We start from the raw sequence: 21,364 nt of genomic DNA, 5'->3' as shown, positions 1-21,364 counted from the left end.
ATAGTGTAGGGTTTGATATGAATGCAGGAGGCCATAGCTTCAGGCCCAGTTAGTTCTCTAGTCCCACATGAGACAAAGATGGAGACCAGGAAATGCAAGTCTACTGAACACTGGCTGTTGTCCCACTCTTGTACCTTTTATTTATTTCTGTAACATTCTGGGTGAATAGTAAGATTGTCTACTGTCGCTCATCTCTTCCTGTTTGCTTTCTGTCCCTCCCCACATAACTCCTAGAGCAGGACATGATGTTGTTATACCACCTGAGCAAGCATCACTAAAGGGTTAAAAGAAATGAAAAAGAATATCTCTTATGGGAAGTCTGTCCTTCTGCTGGGCCCATCAACGCCCAAGCAGGTGTTGAGGCTCAGAAAAAAGCTGCCAGGGAGCTAGATTGCTTTGCCCATCCTCTGTTTTGTCTGTCCCCTGCTCCATCTGCCCTTTGCTTTGCAGCAAGCCCAATGTGAGATGTTTTCTTTGCCCAACTCACCTCCCCCAGGTGTGTGTCAGAAGCCATTGTGTCAGCTTACCTTTTGGGCATCTGGACTGTCTCTGGAGGTAGATCTCTATCAGCCTCCAGATATTCTTTGCAACTCTTTTTCTTTTTAATTTTTTGCTTTATCTCAGTCTTACTCTCAAAGTGATATGTGATTTTTATAGAAAATCTAAAAAGCATAGAGAAATATAAATGAAGAAAAAATACCTCTTGTCCATTATTCAGAGACAACCACTTTGTTTCCATCCATCATTCTTTTTTTTTTTTTTTTTTTTTTGTCAGTTGTGGGGCTTGAACTCTGGACCTGGGCACTGTCCCTCTGTTCTTCAGCTCAAGGCTAGCACTCTACCACTTGAGCCACAGCACCACTTCCAGTTTTCTGAGTGGTTTATTGGAGATGAGAGTCTCACGGACTTTCTTGCCCGGCTGGCTTTGAACCGAGATCCTCAGAGCCTCCTGAGTAGCTAGGATTACAGGCATGAGCCGCTGGCACCTGCCTCTGCACATCATTCTTTGCAGTCTTTTTCTTTTATTTTTCCCTTGTTTTTAATTTCTATTTTTAAATTAATATACAGTAAAATTAATCCTCTTGTCAACACAGGTGTAGATTTATGTAACCATGATGCAATAAAATACCTGCTTTTTCTTTGCCCTATCTTTTGTTATCATATTTTTGTTTTTTCATTCATTAATTGCACAAGTAGCCTGGCACCAGTGGCTCACACCTGTAATCCTAGCTACTCAGGAGGCTGAGATCTGATGAGATCCATGGTTTGAAGCCAGCCTGGGCAGGAAAGTCCATGAGATTCTTATCTCCAATTAACCACCAGGGAACTAGAAGTGGCACTGTGGCTTAAAGTGGTAGAGCACTAGCCTTGAACACAAAACCTCAGGGAGAGTTCAGTTCAAGCCCCATGACCAACAACAAAAAAATTTGTACAAGTAATTTAAGAGTAATGTTGCCCTTTTCAGTACAAGGTTCAAGGGGTACACAATAATACAGTGCAGGCAGGGAAACCTTCCTCTCTTAAGGTAGACCAATATAAAAATTGGCATAGAGCCTTTCTTCTGTATTTCACCTAAGTTTTAGGATTTTTCCTTTTGTTCTCCTAACATTAATGGAATCATTTTCTATCCATTTTTCTGTGATTAAATTTTTTTTCATTTACCAGTAGGTCTTAAAGATGTTTTTTATGCTATTGTCATACCTATCCCAATAATCCACTAATTAGTGGCTTTTCATTTAGATATTTAGATATTTTAATCTAGTCCCCTATTGACTGGCATTTGTCTACAGTGTTTGACTATTCACACCATGCAAGATAACATATATAAATGTGTTTAGGGCATTCCCTGGTGTTCTGTCCAGGTTTAGACATGTTGCTCTAAATATTTAGGATTAATCACTAAAAGTGGAGTTGCTTGTCCATGGGCTCAGTGTGTTAGAACTTTAGTAGATACTGCCAGAGAGTACCTTCCAGAAAGGTAGAAACTGGGCCCTTGCAGCAAGATACTATTAGCCTTTGATATTTCTGCCAAACTGGGTGAAACACAGCTTTTCTGCTCTCTCTGACCTCTGGGGAAGCAGAATGTCCTTTCATGTGGTAACCAGCAGTGTTCATCTACTTCCCATTGCTATGACAAAATGCCTAAGAAAATGAACTTAAATGAAGGAAAGATTTATTTTGGGCTTTGGGCCTGTGGTGAGACAGAGCATCATGACAGGGAGCACATGAGAAGGCAGCCAGTTCTGTTCATTGCAGCAGGGAAGCAGACAGAGGACCAGGCTTGGGGCATGTTCCCAGTGAACTCACCTCCTTCTACTAGGTCCCACTACTGCAGTCCACACTACTTTCCAATAGCACCATCAGCTGGAGACCAAGCTTTTACCCCATGTTCTTAGGAAACATTTGTGTTGTATATCATAACACCGGACTTTTAAAATTTCTAATGTGGACTGCCTACTCATCCTTTTTGCCCACTGTTCTACTGAGCTGTCTTTTTCCTTCTGACCCAGAACTCTGAAATTATGGATATTAATCTTTGTTATTTCCCTCTTGTTCCTTTGATGTTCCGTCTCTTAGTATGTTGTTTAACTTGGTACTTTACATTTTTGTAGCCAAATAATAGCTATAACACTATGGATTGGGCGTTGTTCTAGGCATTTTCTGTATATTAACTCATATAATCTTTATGACAAATCCTGTGATATTGATATCATGATTGTTTCCATTTTATTTTATTTATTTATTTATTTTTGTTGGTTGTGGGGCTTGAACTCTGGGCTTAGGTACTGTCCCTCAGCTCTTCAGCTCAAAGCTAGTGCTCTACCACTTGAGCCACAGCTCCACTTCCGGTTTTCTGACTGGTTTATTAGAGATGAGTCTCATGGACTCTCCTGCCCAGGCAGGCTTTGAACCTCAATCCTCAGATCTCAGCCTCCTGAGTAGCTGAGTGGCGTGAGCCACTGGTGCCCAGCTTCCATTTTATAGATAAAGAAAGGAAGGTACAAAAACCCAAGAAACTTGAGAAAAGTTAGTCTACACAGTCCACACACAGAGACCTCAAAGCATACTTGGTCCACACAACGTAGCTGACATTAAAACCCAAGCAGTGCTGAATGCTGCACCTAACCACTGAGCCATTCTGCAAGTCTCCTTTCCCATCTTCTCCTCTGGGTTGCTGTCTGTCCTGAAATGTGAAAACAGTACTCTATCATTTGTTATGATATTTTTGTTTTTTCATTTCATCTGAAGTTTTCATTTGCTTGTATGCCAGATAAAAGAAAGGAGTATAATTTTATGCTTTTTAGGCTTTTTATCTATGCATCTTTTTCCTTTACATTGTCTACTTATTGTCATCTTGTATTTTCTTCTGTTACTAAAAATACCATTTTATATATGCTTTTGGTGGCCACATAATATTCAATCATATAATAGCACCATAAATTGCTTAACAAGCAATATAATGCTGAGGGTTTGAGTTGTTTACTGAATTTCCTATTATAAATCATACTGCAAAGAACACTTTCATGTATAAATATTGGTCCACATGTCACATTATTTCCTCAGGATTGAAGCCTGGAAATAAAATTTTAAAAGCTTGCTTATCCATATTTGGCACTGGTGTAAAGGCTTGGGGAAAAAAAGCTCTGTGAAAACGGGGCTGGGATAAATAGAGGCATCTACCAGTTTGTGAGTCTGCCTTGAGGTCTCTGTGTCAGTGACCTTTGGTCTGAGGACAGTTGGAAGACTTGGGAGAACCCTGAAATCTCTAGTGCCCTTTGCAATGTCCAGACATCAGTGATTTTTGTTAGCATTTGTAGCAAACTCACCCGCCCTGGCAAGTGCAAGCCAAATTCCAGGCCAGATAATACGAGGGTCATCTAGAGTGCCAGGTTCTGCCCAGGAACCTGGTTACCAGGGAGCTTTACAGATTAATCTGATTCCCTGGAAAATTCTAGTTCCAGCATCCAGAAAACCCCATAGCTAATAAAATAAGTATAACTGAATGCAGAGGGCTTGTGATTAACAGAAGGCCAACATTCCCACAGCCAGGAGAGAGTGTGATTGAGGAGTTGGTATGCAGACCTCCATGCCAGATCATGGACTTAGAGCAGGAACACTTACACAGATGATAAAAACCCAACAAGGAAGTTTGGTGATAAAACGTAATGGCCTATCAAATCACAATGAAGACACTAAATGCAACAGGCCAGAGCTCCCCTTCCCACATCTAACCCTCCTTCTCTATCCCACAGCCACATAGCCAGGACATCCTGAAGGCCAGACCCAGGAAGCTGGGGTCAGGTAATGGCTGGCATCATCTATCACCATAGCTCCCCAGGATATGGCCAGTGTTAGGGAAGGTGATTGCTCAGCAAGTCTTTTCTCCTTTTCTGGGCCTACCCAGTCTCCTTACCATAAACACTGTTTTCAGAAATTTATTGCTCAGACTAATCCTGCTTAGGGGCAGAAGAAGAGAATTGATGTTAGTATTGAAAATCTTAACATTGTCAAGAAAGCTCTAGGGTATATCCATATAGAAACCATTTGAACAAAATCCATAGATATTGGAGATTTCTTTTTTTTCTTTCTTTCTTTCAGTCGTGGGGCCTGAACTCTGAGCCTGGGTGCTGTCCCTCAGCTCTTCAGCTCAAGGCTAGCCCTCTACCACTTGAGCCACAGCTCTACTTCTGGCTTTTTCTGCTTATGTGGTACTGAGGAATCAAACCCAGGGCCTCATGCATGCAAGGCAAGCACTCTATCACTGAGCCACCTTCCCATTCCCCAATATTGGAGATTTCTAAAGACATTTTCCAGACCCGGTAAGGAGCAGAGGAAGTGTACAAATGGAAGAGACCTTGTGTGCATTGTTACTGGCTTGGCTGCCAGCTATACAAAGTAGAGGCAATCAAGTTAGCACCATTTTGACGCAGGGCATGATTCTTGCCTAGAAAACATTTAGTCCTCACTTAGTGACTCAGTGGCTCATGCCTATAATCCTAGCTCCTTAGGAGACTGAGTTCTGAGCATTGTGGTTTGAAGTCATTCTGACCAGGAAAGTCTTGAGACTCTTATTTCCAATTAACCACAGAAAGCTGGAAGTAGAGCTGTGGCTTAAAGTAGGAGAGCACAAAAGCTTAGGGATGACGCCCAGACTCTGAGCTCAAGCCCCAGGACTGGAGACAGAGAGAAAGAGAGACAGACAAACAGGGAAGGATGGAGGGAGGAGGGAATTATCAGCCTAGTTAAGCCTTGTGTGTTAGCTTTGCTAGTCTGCATTCCAGCCCCAGTGTTCACCTTGATCATGGGCACTGCCAAAGCTGGCTAGACATCAGCACCAGCCACATCATGTTTAAAGAGAAGGTGTTAAGGGGAACATCTCCTGCTAGGTTGCCTTCTCTATGTGCTCCTGGACTAAGCTGGCCCTCTTGAGATAGTGGCACTTGGAGGATTGCTGGGGTCACTTACTTCCTTCTGTCCAGGGCAGGCTGGAAGTCCACAGCAGCTGGAGTGCCTCTGATTTTCCTTTTCTTCATATCTCCTGTGCTGGCATGGCCTGCCTAATCTGCCCCAGGCAGAGTCAGCCTGCCGACAGAAGAATGAGGTGGTCGCTTTGGGCAAGGAACAGGAAAGGAGATAGCCCTGGTGTATGTGGGTGGATGCATGTACAGGTCCCCATAAAAGTTATAGAACTTTTTCATCACAACTGTAATCCCTAAAGAATGATTTGTTCTTTTATCTATCTACCTGTCTGTCTGTCTGTCTATCTGTCTGTCTGTCCGTCCGTCTGTCTGTCTGTCTATATATCTACATACCTTTTGTGCCGGTCCTGGGGCTTGAACTCAAGGCCTGAGCACTGTTCTTGAGCTTTCGTGTTCAAGGCTAACACTCTACCACTTGAGCCACAGCTCCACTTATGGCTTTTTGGTGGTTAATTGGAGATAAAAATCTCAGACTTGTCTGCCCAAGCTGGCTTCAAACTGTGATCCTCAGATCTCAGCCTTGAATTGCTAGGATCACAAATAGCCACCAGTGCACAGCTTAGTATCAAACATTTTAAAATCTTAATATAATTCATGTTATAACAATGCAACTGTTCATTTCTGGAAAATGATGTTCTTATCATTGAAAATAGTGATGACCTTCACCCCTCTCCAGTCAGTCTATGGAGTGGAGGGGTTCAGTCAGAGGCTCTAGTCAGATGAGGCCCAGCAGGGCCTGACTACCTTTTCACTCCTTCCCAGACCTGGAGGCTATTGGGGGCTAGAGCCTAGTTCTTGCAGAGGAGCATTTGGGAGTGAGCATTTCTTGACGTAGTGAGCTCCGCTCTCCCCCCCCCCCCCCCGCCCCCTTGTCCTAGCACTGGCTTTCCTCACAGTTGGATGGGCCTGGGATATCCACACTCCTCTGAAACTGTACTTTCTCTACCAATTGGGCCATCCTACCTCTTCTCTTATCAGCAAGCCTCTATCTGGCCTTTCATCTGAATTCTAGAAATCTTCTCCAGCCTTCGGTCACCCTTGTTCTTTCTCTACTAATTATTTAATTAGGTCTGTTCTTTTTGTTGCTGTATTTATTGTGTATCTATTAAATGGTGATTCCTTTTGCTTCCTGTGGTGGTACAGGGTAGGAAAAATCCTGATTTGCTTATAGTCCAGCGTAAGTATGTAATACAGGTATAGCGGGTAGCAGGGGCACGCAGAAGGAGTGCCAGATCCCTGCGGTGTGGGAGTGAGAATGAGGACAGAGAGGGTTCTTTCTCCAGTTTATCTCTTGAGGGCATTATGTACGGATTATATTCTTCCTTGATCAAAGGCCCTGGTCCTCTCTGTCTTCAGGCTTAAAGAGCCCAAGGGCTGGAACCCTTTCTCCCCTTACTCCTGCTTATAGCCCAATAGGAGTGGGGAGCTCCCTTTATAGCATCAGTTGGGTACCTATACACTTGCCATTTTCTCCTTCCTGCTTGGTAGGCTTTGCAGAGCCTCCATGTTGAGGGTTTGTGGCCTTGCCAGAGATCCATTGGGAAGAACCAGTATATTGATGCAGTTCACAATGCTAGCCACTCCCTGGACTGGATTCTATCACAGTCACTTTCCTTGACTGAGTCCATTCCTAGTGCTCTTTTTGAGAGGAAAGTCTTTACAATACTGCTCAGAGCCTAGCAGTCAATTAGGTTTTCTCTCATAAGTGGGAATAGCCATTTTAGAACCCCTGGTCCCTGTCTGCCACCTGGAGCTGAGCTTTGGGGGAGTCTGAAGAGCTGATTCTTCCTGGAGGAAGCTCAGATGCTTCCAGGAGGTTCTGGGAGGTCTCCTCTGATGTAGCCTCTCCCTTTGTCTTCCTTTCTTCTTGTGTTTCTTTTTCCTAACAATCAGTATCCCACACAGTGGCACACCCCTATATCTTGGCATCTCCTAAGCCTCGTTTATTCAGGTTCCCGGGACAGCCAGGCTCCTCTTGAGGGCAGCCTGTAGCCCTGAGCTAGTCTGAACTCCCTTGCCTTGCAGACCCATCCAGCATCTAGAGCCAAGACACCACTCTTTCTATAAGAATGGAGAACAGTTTCCCACTATCCTATGTCTTCTGCACAAACACCTGTTTTCTTATTGGTGTATTAAATTTTATTTTTATGATGTCAGGTCACATTGATGTGGTCATCAGAAAAGGACAGAACAGTCTTTATCCCAAGAAAATACTGTTAGTTTGGAAACAAGTCAGATATCGCATCCCATTTCTTATGGGGACAATCAGAACTTAATTCACCACCGCACCCACCCACACACATACCTGCTTTCCTTCTATGAATTTTTATTTCCAACTCAAGGTCAGGAAAAGATGGTGGTGGTGACTGGAATGTAGTGCCAGAAGGCATGTGCCAACCACAGCTGTGTCTCCCATTGGACTGCTTATGGTCCAGCCCAGCTTTGTCCTGTGCCTTTGTGGGCAGCCTTGGACAGCCATCCACCCTTTGTGGACAGCTTTGTTTTCTCCTGCTTAAAATGAGGATCATCATGTTGGTTCCTACCTTGTTGGGCTGATGCATGGATATAAAGTACTAGATCAGTGCTGGGGCTGTATACATGTTGCCTGTGTTGTTTATGCAACTTTTTCATTTTTGTCTCTTGGATCCTCTGCCGTTCCAACCCACCCCATGAATTAAGGCAGGAGAGGGTTTTGTTTTTGTTTTTTTTCTTTGAGCTGGCATTCATCTTTTCTCCCAGGTACCCAGATTCTGGGAATGGTGGCTGCCTGTCTAAGGAGGCACACAGGGGACATCACTAGGCCTCCATGCCATGGGGATGGCTTCTCTCGCTCTCTCGACAGGGTGTGGACACTGTAAGAAAATGAAGCCAGAGTTTGAGAGTGCTGCAGAAGTCCTCCATGGAGAAGCAGATGTAAGCTTTCTTTTCTGATCCTTCACCATTCAGCTGAGAGAATGTAGAATTATGACAGTGACTTTCACTGTCCCTGTCCCTGGGTGCCGGCAGTTGAAACATCTTGGTTAAATTGGTGAGGCCCCTACCAAGGAAGCTCGGTGGACAGAAAACCTATGGGACCATGTTGCTATCCTTATCCAGGTGACCTCTGCCAGCGCACTCTTTTCTCTGGGGCTCTTGACTATTGGAAGCAGACACTAGTCTGCCAGCATGGTTAGTGAGGAAGATTCAACCCCATCTCAGCACATCATAAGGAAATGAAGGCCATGCCCATGTTCAGCTGTTCCCTGAGCTTTGCGAGGCCAGAGGCCAGGGATCCCCAGTTACATTCTACCCAGTTCCTGAGGGGCTTGGGGGCCAGCACCTGGGCTCCTCTTTCTGCCAGTACCACGTCTGAGGCTGTAACACATGGTTGGCCTTTCCCCCATCCCAGAGCTCTGGTGTACTTGCAGCTGTCGATGCCACTGTCAACAAAGCCCTGGCAGAAAGATTTCACATCTCAGAGTTTCCTACACTGAAGTATTTTAAGAATGGAGAGAAGAATGCAGTTCCTGCACTCAGAACAAAGAAGAAGTTTATTGAGTGGATGCAGAAGTAAGTTTTATGGTCTTGGTACATCCTGACTATTGGCGCTGGCCAATGGAGGCTGCTATGAGGGGATAAGTGAATTTTATGGGCTACTGTTCTTGGCTCAGGGCCCACAAGAGCTTTGCCAGATTTCACTTCCCCAGTCCTAAGGCCACTCTCCTGTGCTGATCTCATGTCTTTTGCCAGTAGCAGTAGCCCATGCACTCTCACCATACCCAACACTACCAGCCTAGGGCCTTGCTCAGCTTGGCCTGGAGCCACGTCTGACCCTTACAACTTTTGGAAACATACTACCAGTACCCCCTAACACTTTTCTAAACATAGTGGTAGCAGGTCCACCAGATATCTTTCCTTTATCATAGCCTCCTGAGCCCTGGGTTTTGTCTCTTGCTTTCCTGTCTTGTTCCCAGTTTGTCCTCAGGTCTGGCCTACTAGTAGAGGCCAGTGTTCTTATTCTTGTTTCATTCATGAAACCATTTTGCAAGTTTCAATCCACAGTTGGTGAGCAATATGTCTTAGAAGTTTCTACCACCTTCTAATAGTGCCACTTTGGGGAACCAAGCTTTTAACACATAGATTTTGTGGGGGCGGAGTAGGGGTGTCATTCCAGATCCAAACTACAGTAAACTACATCCATATGTGAGGGAAAGTTGAAAATTCCAGTGAGTATGCAGAAGATGCCTACCAACATTTATTCAATACCTGGAGAGTATTAGAGCTTCCAAGTTTTCTGTAATTATCAGTTGACTGACATAGTAGGTGCTTTATAACACCGTCTGTGCTCTTCAACTAATAACAAAGAAAATGGAAGTCTAGAGGAATTGAGTAACCCACACCGCTGGCAGGTAATCTGGATTTGAGCCAAGGCCCTTCTTACTACTTGGCCCATGCACTACACCAGAACAAAAACTCAGAGAACTTGGTGTGGTAGTACATACCTATAATCCCACATGTGGGAGGCAGAGGCAGGAGGATCTTGAGTTTGGGACCAGTCTAGGTTGCAGAGTATCTGTCTCAAAGCGGGTGGGGAGAAGCTTTGAAGCAGAAAATAGTGGAAGGTCATTGAGGGACCAGGAAGGGGCAGCTGGGGAGTCAAGAGAAGGTAATATGCTCTGGACAGGAGATGATGGCTCACACCAGATCAGTGCGCTGCCCTAAAATGGGAGCATGTCTCCTGTCTCTTCACCAAACGGCTCCCCAATGTGCTCCTCAGGAGGCATCTTTGTAGATGATATTCTGGCGTAAACCTTGGTGTTTACACCAGTGTTTTCAAATGAAATAGAAGGGATGAAAGTGATCTCTTCCTTTGTATCTGAAGTGACTGGGGATAGGGATGGGTACACCTGCCTATAGTATTCTCTCATGTCTTCTCACCGCCCCTCTGCTTCCACAGCCCTGAGGCCCCTCCACCCCCAGAGCCTACATGGGAAGAGCAGCAGACTAGTGTATTGCATCTGGTGGGGGACAACTTCCGAGACACCCTGAAGAAGAAGAAACATACCTTGGTCATGTTCTATGCTCCTTGTAAGTACCTTGTACTAAGAGTCTTTCCCCTTCCCCTCCTCCCCCATATTCAACCAAGAAGATCCTCCTCACCCCAACTCTTAGGCACCAGGGCAATCACTAGTGAACTCTGGAATCATCTCCACTAGGGGCTGGCTTCTTGGTTTCATTAGAGGCTGAGAGGGCCTTAATAATCCAGGGCTTCCTGTCAGCTTCATTAGGTCCTGCCCTCATCTGGGAGATGCTGTTTTCAGTGAGTCCTGTAGCTTCTGTTTATAGCAGGAACTGTTCTCCTCATATCCCTGGGCTCTGCCATGCTGTCCCCACATGTACTCCCCCCACTCCCCACTTCCTCCCCTTTCCAGTGGGTTTCACACTGGTATATATGGGACAAGCACATTCGCTCTGAAGTTTCCATGTGAGTCTCATTTTAATCAAAGCATAAGCTAAGAAAATGACATGTCTACTCAGATTGGCACTTGTGACCTCAGGTTTTTGTGTATTCCCATTTTGAAGTTGTTAATTGACACTTAGGAAGAAAGGTTCTTAGAATCTCCCACTCTTCTGTTGCCCTTCTCTCTCTCTCCCCCAGGTTACAGCTCAGCTTAATGGAGTGAAGATAATAAAAGCTGCAATCTGCAGAGAAGCCAGGCAGCTCAATCTAGTCATAAACCTGCTCAGTTGTAGCCGGCACTCCTGTTTGCTTCCCTCCTACCTCCACTGCTTAAGTGTCAGTAATCCATAATGTCCAGGAGGCCTTAGTAGCCCACGAGTCTCAGATCCCATTCCTCAGGCACCCAGTACATCCTAGCAGTCTCCCTGCCCCTCTTCTTTGGCCTCTTTTTCTCAGAGTAGAATTTAATCTCTCAGTTGCTTATAGAGCTTCTTGCTGCTGTCCTCACTTGTCCTTAGAGTGCATCTAGAAACCTGAATGGATTTTAAGAAGTTAGTGTCTTCCTCTAGGAGGAGGTGAATACGGAGACCAGGATATATGTGACTTCTCAAGGCTTGTGACCTGTTAGTGACATTCTGAGTGGCTTTCTCTGTCATAGACATAATTTGATGATTAAGAGTGTTCTCAGTGAGCAAGCACATAGATACAGAAGGAGTCCTTGGCCAGTTACCAGATGGACTTTCACGAAGACTAGAATATATACTCCACCCCAGAAATGCACCCTTTCTATTGCCCAGGCCGGTAGACCAGAGACAGGCCTTCCTCTTCCTTGTTCCTGAATGAAGGACCCTATGACAGACATGAAGGTTCCACTGGCTGCTAGGGCAGACAGGTTCTGAATCTCTGGGTATCTGAGATGGGGACTTGTATGCTGCTGTGGGCTGCTGAGAATATCTTCTGTCCCTCCCTCCCTTCCTCTCGTCATTGCTTCATCAAACAGCCCTGTGCTGGGCAGAGTTCTAGGCCCAGGACACAAGAGAAAGAGCCATGTGCCTGCCATCCCTTAGAGGCTTCCAGTCTTTTGTGACAGAATTATTGTAATACAATCCATAAGGCAGTCACAGAGTGACTCAGCTTCTAGCAAAGGACTTAGTCCCTATCTTTCTGCTCAAATTTTCTCTCCCCTTATCTTGCCCCAGTAATCCTAGGGATATCTGTATGGTGGTTGGCAAGACCATTCAAGGACAAAGAATCTTTCTATTTTTTAATGATTAAACTGATAATAATGATTTAAAAATAATATTTGAAAATAATATTTATATAAAAATATAGTATATACTTGTATATGTGTACACACACATGTAAAGAATCTAGCTGAGTATAGTGGCTCACTCTTGTAACCCTTGCTACTTGGGAGACAGAGATTGGAAGGATCTCAGTTGGCCAGGCAAAAAGTGTGACAGACCCCCATCTCATCCAACAAAATACTGAGCGTATGTCATCCCAGGAAGTGTAAATAGGGTTCTGAACCAGGCCAGTCTAGGCATAAATCCAAGCCCCTATTAAAAACACACACAAAAAAAACTGCCCTTCTCTATATATCACCTTTATAATAACAATAGAAACATTGAAAAGCAAAAACATAAAAGTGGCAAGGCTCTCAGTTCAAGACCTAATACCACTGCCACCAAAAAATAAAATCTTCCCAGCACCAATAGCTTACACCTATAATCCTAGCTACTTAGGGGGCTGAGATTAGAGGATCACAGTTCAAAGCCTACCTGGGCAGGAAAGTCTATGAGACTCTTATCTCCAGTTTGCTATCATAAAAGCCAAAGTGGAACTGTGACTTAAGTGGTAAGGCACCAGCCTTAGTTAAGCAAAAAAAGCTCAGAGACAGCACCCAGACCCTGAGTTCAAGCTCTAGGACTAGCGTGCGTACGCACACGCGCGCGCGCGCACACACACACACACACACACACGAAGAAGAAAATTCAATTAACTACTGCAAAAAGAAGGGAGACACATGATAAAAGGAAAAGGAAAAAGCAAACTCTGTCCCCCCATATCCTGCCTATTTGCCACTTTCCTGCTCTACCATATCTGCTATCCCCAGATCTCAACCCCCCAAATCCCCTGGTTTCCATAGCTTTCTCTACTGGTCCACTGTTCTGCTCCCTGCCAGGACCACCCTTGCAGCCCAGCTTGATTTCTAGAGGTTGAGTTTCCCTCCCCACAAAGCCTTGCTTTGTCCTTCTCCCTACTCTGCTTCTTCACTTTAAAAGCCCAGATTTAAAGATCTCATGCCTCATACCTCCTGGGAACATGTTCATGCACTTACTGAGACAATCTCCCTTCTACTTACTTATCTGCATGTTCTTTCTTTCAGATAATGAGAAAATGAGATGCATCAGAGGCCATTAATCACAGGTCTTGATACTTTAAGTTGATGGTACAGGAATTTACATGAGGCTGACAGTTACCTTTATACTTTGAATAAGCAAAGAGGCTAAAAAGGAGAAATAGTAAAACCAGATTTTAAGGCCAGAGGTAGGTTATTTTCAGCCAGACTCATGCTGTTAGTGAGCCTGTGCCCTACTCAGGTGCTAGAGCTGTCCACAGGGTTAGTCTTTGGCACATGTGGTTAACGAGTAGATTGTGTGCTTGAAACGTTTTGAAAATCATATAACAATGCACTTTTATACTATGACATTTCCCTGAATTTGAGCTTTTTGTCCATTAGGTCAAATTAGTTGTGTAATTGTAATTGCCATTTTAGGCGATTAAAATGTCCTTCATCTGGTATTTGCCATGTAGACTGTGCTAGGCACTCTGTCTTCTTTAGTTCTGATATAACCCAGAGCTAGCCCAGTTCTGGTCTACTCCTTCTGCATCAACTGTTGGGAAAATCCCTGTAAGCCCCCTCCTACACCCCCATGATATTCTGAGACCAGCTGGCTGTTCCTCCAGCCAGGACATATGGGTGGTCCCACCCATCTTAGGAAGCAGCTCAAATGCTAAATTCAGATTAAATTTGTAGCTTAGCCTTAATTTGGTTTCACAAAACCCTTTGAAATGCCAGTCATTATTATCTCATTCTAAAAAGGAAAAAGCAGAAGAGCAAAGCCATTTCTATTCCCCACCAAGTCAGCAAGTCAGCTGTCTGCCTCCCTGAGGTAGGACAGGCAGGCTGTTTATCAAGAAGTTGTGGCTGAAAAAAGGAGGCAACAATGCTGGATAAGAAATGTACTCATTACCTTGCTCATGTAACTTTAACCCCTCTGTACAGTATTTTCACAATAAAAAACTTACTTAAAAAAAAAAAAGAACTTGTGGCTGGAGCCAGGTCACTCCATGAGTGAGACATGTGGCCTCTGTTACCTGTGTTTTTTTTTTTTTTAAATCAGAGTTGATTATCACAGTAAGATCAAAGCCAGCTATCATCTTTTCATTAGTATCTTGGGAATTGGTTTGGGTTCTGATCTGTTATACTGAGGGCCAGGGCCAGATCAGCCTATAGCTTCCTGAACTAAGTGTGATACCTGAATACCTCCCAACTGGACAGGCTCTGGGGGGACCAACAAATAAGGCCATAGGGGATGTTAGTGGAACATCACAGGTCTTCATCTACTTTGATAATTCTTTTTCCTGGCACAGAACATATGAAGAGATTTGGGAATTGATAGTGGCTCCTTGTAGCTGGTCTTCCTAGTCTAACCTGGGCTCTCTGGTTCCCGGCTTAGAGGTTGACATGTAAGGCAAAGGTAGATGTTGCCAGGAGGAAGGAAATTAGCAGCAAAGCATAAGCCTTCATTGCCTGGGCACAGTGGCTCTCTTTGGTTCTGCTTTTCCCAGTGCCACTTCCTCAGTAATGGAGTAGAGGGATTTAAAGAATCCTGAGCACACATGCACTTTCCTAAGCTCAGAGCTCCCTCTGTGGCATAGATAATGCTCTTCCTAGTGTTGAAAACAGTCTCTGCAGAACACAGACACAGTAACCTCCATCTCTTGTGCAGGTGGCAGATAAGAGGTTCCAGAACAGGAATACACCAGTGCTTGTGGCAGGGACTTCTGTCATGCCAGGTCAGGCATGAGGGTAGTTAGGTTGGTAAGGTTGACATATAGAATCTGACAGTGAAGTGGTTCTGGAAATTGGCCTTGGCTTTCTAACCTCCCAGTGTGTGTGACACTCTGCCCTCTCTCACTCAGGGTGCCCCCACTGTAAGAAGGTCATCCCACACTTCACTGCCACTGCTGACAGTTTCAAAGATGACCGAAAGGTAAGGACACCTCCTTCTTCTCCAGTCCTAACTCCAACTTTGCTCTACCACTGATTCCTACACTTTCTTCCCTGCCACATTCACATCCCTAAACAGTGAGCAGGGTCATTCCTGCAAACCAACACATTGTTCCTCTTCATAAGGAAGAGAGCATGCTGGCTGGATTTCCACCTGCAAAATTGACTAAAAGGATAAACTTAACTATTACAGCACTCACTTGGAAGAGTGAGTAGTAAAAGTGGCCATGTGTTCTGTTTTTAGTGCTGAAACCTTTTTACAGTAGGATTGTGGGCATGCATTACTTACATAATTAAATATACAAATAAAAACTCCACAAAAGTCAAGTGGAGGAGGCCATACTGGAGGAGTCAAGTCATACCAGAAGAACCTTCCCTGCCTCAGCAAAAGATTTCTCTAGCCACCAACCGATGAAGCATAAAATTAACAAGTTAGCTGCAGATTGGATTAGGGTGTGGGTGCCAAGTGTGGATACAAAGCAGCTCTAGCAGCAGGATGCCACTGAGAGAAGGCAGAGTGTGGTCCCTGGGGCAAGAGAAACCCTGGAACCCAGGAAGTCCTGTCAAGTGTCTAATCCTTGACTTCCCTTTTCCTATGTAGTTTTGCTTTATGTTGTTAGTATTGGGGAAGATGATGCAGGAGTTGGATTCCTGGTGCATGAATGGCAAGTGCCATACCACTGACATACACTTCCAGTCTTTGAGTTCCCATATCATCTTACTAGTCCCAGCAGGCTGTTAGAGATGACCATAAGAATTGTCCCTAGCCCTCCGATTCAGTCTGGAACCTCCCATGTGGATGAGGCATAGAGTTATGTAGGGACCCACACTCATACATACGTGTATCCAGAGTCAGATACACTGGTCCTGGGGTCCTTTTTTGTCCCAGGTGGATTCCTGGCCCAGAGCAGGCTGAAAAGACTCAGATGATACACAGACTCAAGCAGGTGGAAATGGAGGATTAGCCAGGGCAAGGAAGACAACACACATAAATAGATAATCATCCTAAGGCTGGTGGGAGTATGATTTGTTGGAGGGTAAAAAGACGACAGACCTGCAAGTATCTTCCAGGCTGGAGTTACTGTCATTTGTTTTTAGAACTCACATATTAACCTGGTATTAGGCCAGCTGGCCCACCTGCAGTTACTGGAGAGAGTCAGCACTCAGTTCCAGCACTAACAGTAATTGTCAAGGCTAGCATCTGGCCTAAGAGCTAAGGTGACTTCTGCACATTCAGTGCCCAGGCATGGTGCATGGCTGCAGGGTGCTACAACTGTCAAACCAGAAGCTCTGGGGGATGCCTCTGGAGATGGGTGACTTATAAAAGCTGGCTCTTGTGCTGGCCCCAGGCCAGTGTTTGGGGACCACCAATCTGTATACCCTCTCTTTTTTCTCATGAGGAATAAAGAGAGAAGCTTTGTCCCATGGCCAGGGATGCCTTGTGGGTCACTGAAATCCAGAACTGGGTCTTCTGACTTCCCATTCTTCTAGACTCCCTTTGCTGACACCCCTTAGCTGTTTTTTTTTTTCCCCTCCATACAACAGCCAGTCTCAGTTCCTTCCCCAATCAATATGCAGTTGGTTCTTCGCTTCCATTTTCATAGCCAAAGTCAATATTAGCTCCTGCAGAGATTTATTTTACTGAATCAATAAAGCTGTGTGAGGCAGCTCATATTTTAGCTGGGGAGCCCTCACCCCCTCCCAGGAGCTTAGTTGGGGACTTTATCAGTTGACATGCTGGTGGAGAAAGGACTGCATAATGTTAGTATTGGCATGGAAGATGTTATTGAAGGGTCTAGAGGACAGGGACCCATGAGAAAGGTGAGTAGATCAGATCAGATGCCAGGAACAGCTGAACAGGCTAAGAGGTCTTACCTTCTATGCACTTAAAAGTGTGCCAAGCCATGGCATGGTGTGGGCAAGGAAAAGTGCAAGGGTTATTCCTGGGGGGGAGGTCATAAGGCAGAAGCTCTTCAACAGACTAGCCACATCATCACTGCAGTCTGGCTCTGAGTTATATTCCTTCCATTTGCCAGGCTAGTCTTCCCAATCAGCAGTCACAGCTTCCTGGGGGCCAAGGACCTCATTTGTCTTTGAATCCCCTGCAGTATTGGCATCTTACAGCCTTGTAAATGTTGACTAAATAAAGGAAAATAGCATTTGATGGTGACTACTAAAAGCATATGTCATTTGGTTCTCACAATAGCTTGATCAGATGTACTGTTATGGCCCTCATTGTACTTATAAAGAGACTGGAGCTAGACCGGTTCACTGATCAGCCACAAGTTCCTTGGCTGGAAGAACGCAATAGAATTGAATACATAGGCACTACCAGAGTTTGAATCTCCCACAAGCAGTGTCTGGGCCTTGCACACGGGGAATTCACTTGGGTGGTAGTCTTAGGAAGCACAGAATCAAGGAAATGAGAAAAGAAAGGGAAAGAGCTAAAGTAGGTGCAAGGGGTGCAGATGGCTGTGGGGTACTTTAGCTCATATCCCATGGGAGACATCACCAGGAGATTGTCCCACTTGACAGCTGAGGAGGCCAGAGTGCTTGTCTTGAACCTCACCTGTCACTGGCTGTGCATCCAGCTCTTTTAGGCTGATAGGAAACTCTTAGGCCATCAAGATAAGGCTGTGAAGGCCTACCCCACTTTGCACTACTACCACTATGGGTATGACAGTGACTTGGAGGAGGCACCTGCCTGGAGCTCTTTCTGTTGATTGACCAGCTGAAATAATTGCAGGTGTAAGTGCAGGGCCCAGGTGACCTTTCAGTACACCAGCATCTGGGCCCAGGACTTGGTGCCAACTACCGTAGAACAAAGCCAGAGCTGTAGGTATACACACTGGGTGCAGGTAACCAGTACAGATTAGGAGTGGGTCTAACTGCAAGTGGTGAAATGGGGAGCACAGAGAGGAGGCTCTCCCACTGGGAGGGCTGCACTTGTCTGTTCTATAGGAACTAAGCATGGATTCCCTTTTACAGCTAGAAGTTGCATTCCTTATGTGTGGCTGGAAGCTAGCATGAAGACTCAGAAGAAGTACACATTTTTAATTTAGTAGATTTATAAAACCATTCACTGTGTTTCTAACAGCTCCAGGGCACATATACAAATTAAATTCATAATTTAAAGCAGATGCAGAGAGAGCAGCAGCCTGGAGCAGTGTTCATCAAACACTCTCACAGCAGAGCAGATGAGCGGCGGCCTCTGGCCTTGGGCTGGCCACAGAGGGTCCTCTGCTGCTGGCTGTGCTTAGGCAGTGCGATGCACCTGTCCTGAGGAATGAAGCCCTGCACTTGGACAACCACAGAAACATCTGCCTCATGTTTCTGAAGTAACTCAGCACACACTTAAGGGGGTGAGCCAGGATTCTCAGGAGCCAGTTGGGGCCAGCATTGGACTCTATAAGGTGCTGGAAGGCCAGGGTTATCCTGTCTGAAGGAGACAGCTGCACTCTCCCCCAGTCCCTCCCTCCAGCCATGTCCTGCCCGTGGAAATGCAGGGAAAGTGCCATCAAATTTTCTGACATTTAAAGAGAAGGCAGTTTTTTATATTAAATCTTCTAGCTCTTTTCTGTGTTGGCAGCTAATTCAAATATGTTTTCTTTTTAAATTCTGTGGGCCAAATAGAACAGGACTGAGAGCCAGCTATGGATTATGTGCAGTGAGTTTGCAAACTACTCTGGAAAGTATTGCGATGTAGAATGTTCCAGCTGGAGAGGTAGGAGGGAAGTGTGAGGTGAGGGAGGTGAGGGAGGGTGACATGAGAAGGCCAAGCCTCTTCCATACTCTGGCTCAGTCCTGCCACTGACAGTGGTCGTTCACTGAACCCATAGTGAATTACCAGTAACTGGCTGTTGGCTCAGAATCTTCCTCCTTGGAAAGGGGCCTCTGTGTTATGTGAACAGCCAGCAGCCAAAGAACTGTGAATTGTGGCTATTCAACAACCTTAAATCGTCTAACTGAGCCACCCTTCAAAATGTCTTCATAGTGTTCATTGAACTCCAAAATAACATCATTTGTTTTGTGGTAGATGCTGGATGACTAGACTGTGTCAGGGTCACTTCCATGCTCTGAGCATTTGAAACAGACATGGCATATAGCAGAGTGTCAGTACAGTTTGCCTAATATGTGGATACCCTCTCATCAGGATCTTCACTTCCCAATAGTGTATTACACATTGCCATTCGCTGATTCCTTCCCTTCCTTCTCTAGCTTGTGACATTCAACATAATAAACATCCCCTCATTTTGTTTTATACTCTTATTTTGAAAGAACAGACAATAAGGAAAAGCTACTCGACATGTGGAATTTGTTACATGAGCAGAGGCCACTGGCCAATTTGAGAACCTTTTTCTGACCAAAACCCCTGATTGCTTTAGCTAAGCTCCTTTCTGTAATGTGCTGTCCTGGCTTTCTCCTTTGTCCTCAGGCCTTGGCTTAGATGGTGAATAGTGCAGAATGCCTTCACTTCCCTGGCACCCAGGTCCCCTGCATTCTAGCTCACATCACACATTGTTGGCTTATCTCTATCCAACTCCTGCTTTGTCTCTGAGCTCCTAGTGGGGACAGAGCATGGGTAGGAGTGATTGTTAGAATCTGACATGTTCTAACTACTAATCCTGTGCCAGGTCCTGTCCTGATTGGGCTTACTTTTAATTATCTTATTCAGTCTTCATAATACCCTTAAAACCCAGGTATCATTATTCCTACTTACAACTGAAATAATTGCAGCACCAAGAGGCTAGGTCATTTTCCGTAAGTCTTAATGTACAGCCAGAATTTGCCCTTGGGAAACTTCAAAGCTCTTGCTCTTCACCTGTTCAGCTCTACCCCTGACAGAGTGCAGACCGGAGCTGCCCCTGCCGACTTTCCCCACTTGACTCCCTAGATTGCCTGTGCTGCTGTGGACTGCATCAAGGACAAGAACCAAGACTTGTGTCAGCAGGAGGCTGTGAAGGCCTACCCCACTTTCCACTACTACCACTATGGGAAGTTTACAGAAAAATATGACAGTGATCGGACGGTGAGTTGGGGGAGGCACCTGCCTGGAGCTTTCTCTTGATGGGCCAGGAAACAGCTACTGTGGAGAGCGGGAAATAGAGGCTGCCAGGAACATTAACAGTCAGTTGGGACATTCCACACTGACAAGACATGGGTCCTGGGCTTGGCCGGGTCTTCACTGCCGGGAGAGTCCAAGGAGTTGTCTCATAGCCAGGGTGGATGCTGGCTACAGTTTCCTCACCTGCATCTCAGGGCTAAACTATCCCAGCAGGGCCTCCCTGTCAGTCTGCACACCTCTCTGAGTTCTTGGAGTCAGAGGGAAGGGAGTATGTGTGTACCAGCTCAGGGTTTTAAGTCCCTTCTCTCTCTCTCTTCCCTGCACTACAGGAATTGGGATTTACCAATTTTATTCGAACTCTCCGAGAGGGAGACCTCGAAAGACTAGGGAAAAGGAAGGAGGAGTTATAATTTCTGCCTCAAAGAAAGCTTTTCCATTACACTGTGAATGATAATCTGTTTTGTCTTTCTTCCCAAATTTCCATGTTCTGAAGACAAAATTTTTTATAGCCACTTATGGCCTTTTGTACAATTTTGAAATAAAATTAAACTTTATTTGGTGGTGTGGTTTATCTTTACAGAGCCTGTATTGTCAGGCTTACATGGAAATGGAGACATGTGTCCTTAGACTTTCATGTCCTCTCTGGGAGGCAGAGCTGTGCTCAGTGCTACATCGACACTAAGGGACTCCTGAGGATGGGTGGGGAAGGCATAGCTGCTGGCCTGTCAGCAGACAGAGAAATCAGACCAAAAAAAAACCATTGGGAAAAGGCTGGATACTAAGCAGAGACGTATGTATGTTAAGGTGCTCAGGGGACCTGGATATAAAGCAACAGCAACCAAGCATTGACTTCTAAATCATTGTTTCAGTATTTGGTGAGTTTTCCTGAAAGTCATTTACTTAGTTTTTATTCTCCAACCATTTCTCTTTTCTCCTTCCTCTATTCCCCTCCTGCTATACTGCTAAAGAAAATTAAGCCCCATGGAGGTACACGGGAAAAAGACTTTTGCACTGACTGTTTGCTGTAGTCTCTGCTAGAAGGCCTTCCTTCTAGCATCCCACCCCAGACTCAGGAACCTCAA

At 45.1% G+C, this 21,364-nt stretch overlaps 1 protein-coding gene across 2 annotated transcripts in view; it reads left to right on the top strand.

Moving 5' to 3' along the window:
- Pdia5 (protein disulfide isomerase family A member 5) overlaps positions 1 to 20,836 on the top strand; it is an 82,591-nt gene extending 61,755 nt beyond the window's left edge. The window contains exons 12-17 of one of the 2 annotated variants that reach the window (XM_070030063.1): positions 8,323 to 8,393; positions 8,869 to 9,029; positions 10,417 to 10,547; positions 15,130 to 15,200; positions 20,112 to 20,246; positions 20,612 to 20,836. In XM_070030063.1, the coding sequence (XP_069886164.1) occupies positions 8,323 to 8,393; positions 8,869 to 9,029; positions 10,417 to 10,547; positions 15,130 to 15,200; positions 20,112 to 20,246; positions 20,612 to 20,692 (650 nt within the window). In that variant the 3' untranslated portion in view covers positions 20,693 to 20,836. Of the gene's footprint in view, positions 1 to 8,322; positions 8,394 to 8,868; positions 9,030 to 10,416; positions 10,548 to 13,309; positions 14,217 to 15,129; positions 15,201 to 20,111; positions 20,247 to 20,611 lie in introns of those variants that run through there. The other variant, XM_070030064.1, reaches the window with a different exon arrangement.
- The last annotated feature ends 528 nt before the right edge of the window (positions 20,837 to 21,364 follow it).

The sequence above is a fragment of the Dipodomys merriami genome, unplaced genomic scaffold, assembly GCF_024711535.1.
Source record: "Dipodomys merriami isolate MVZ:Mamm:240054 unplaced genomic scaffold, mDipMer1.0.p SCAF_2, whole genome shotgun sequence".
Taxonomy (NCBI): Eukaryota; Metazoa; Chordata; class Mammalia; order Rodentia; family Heteromyidae; genus Dipodomys; species Dipodomys merriami.
This window is presented reverse-complemented; position numbering and strand designations above follow the sequence as displayed.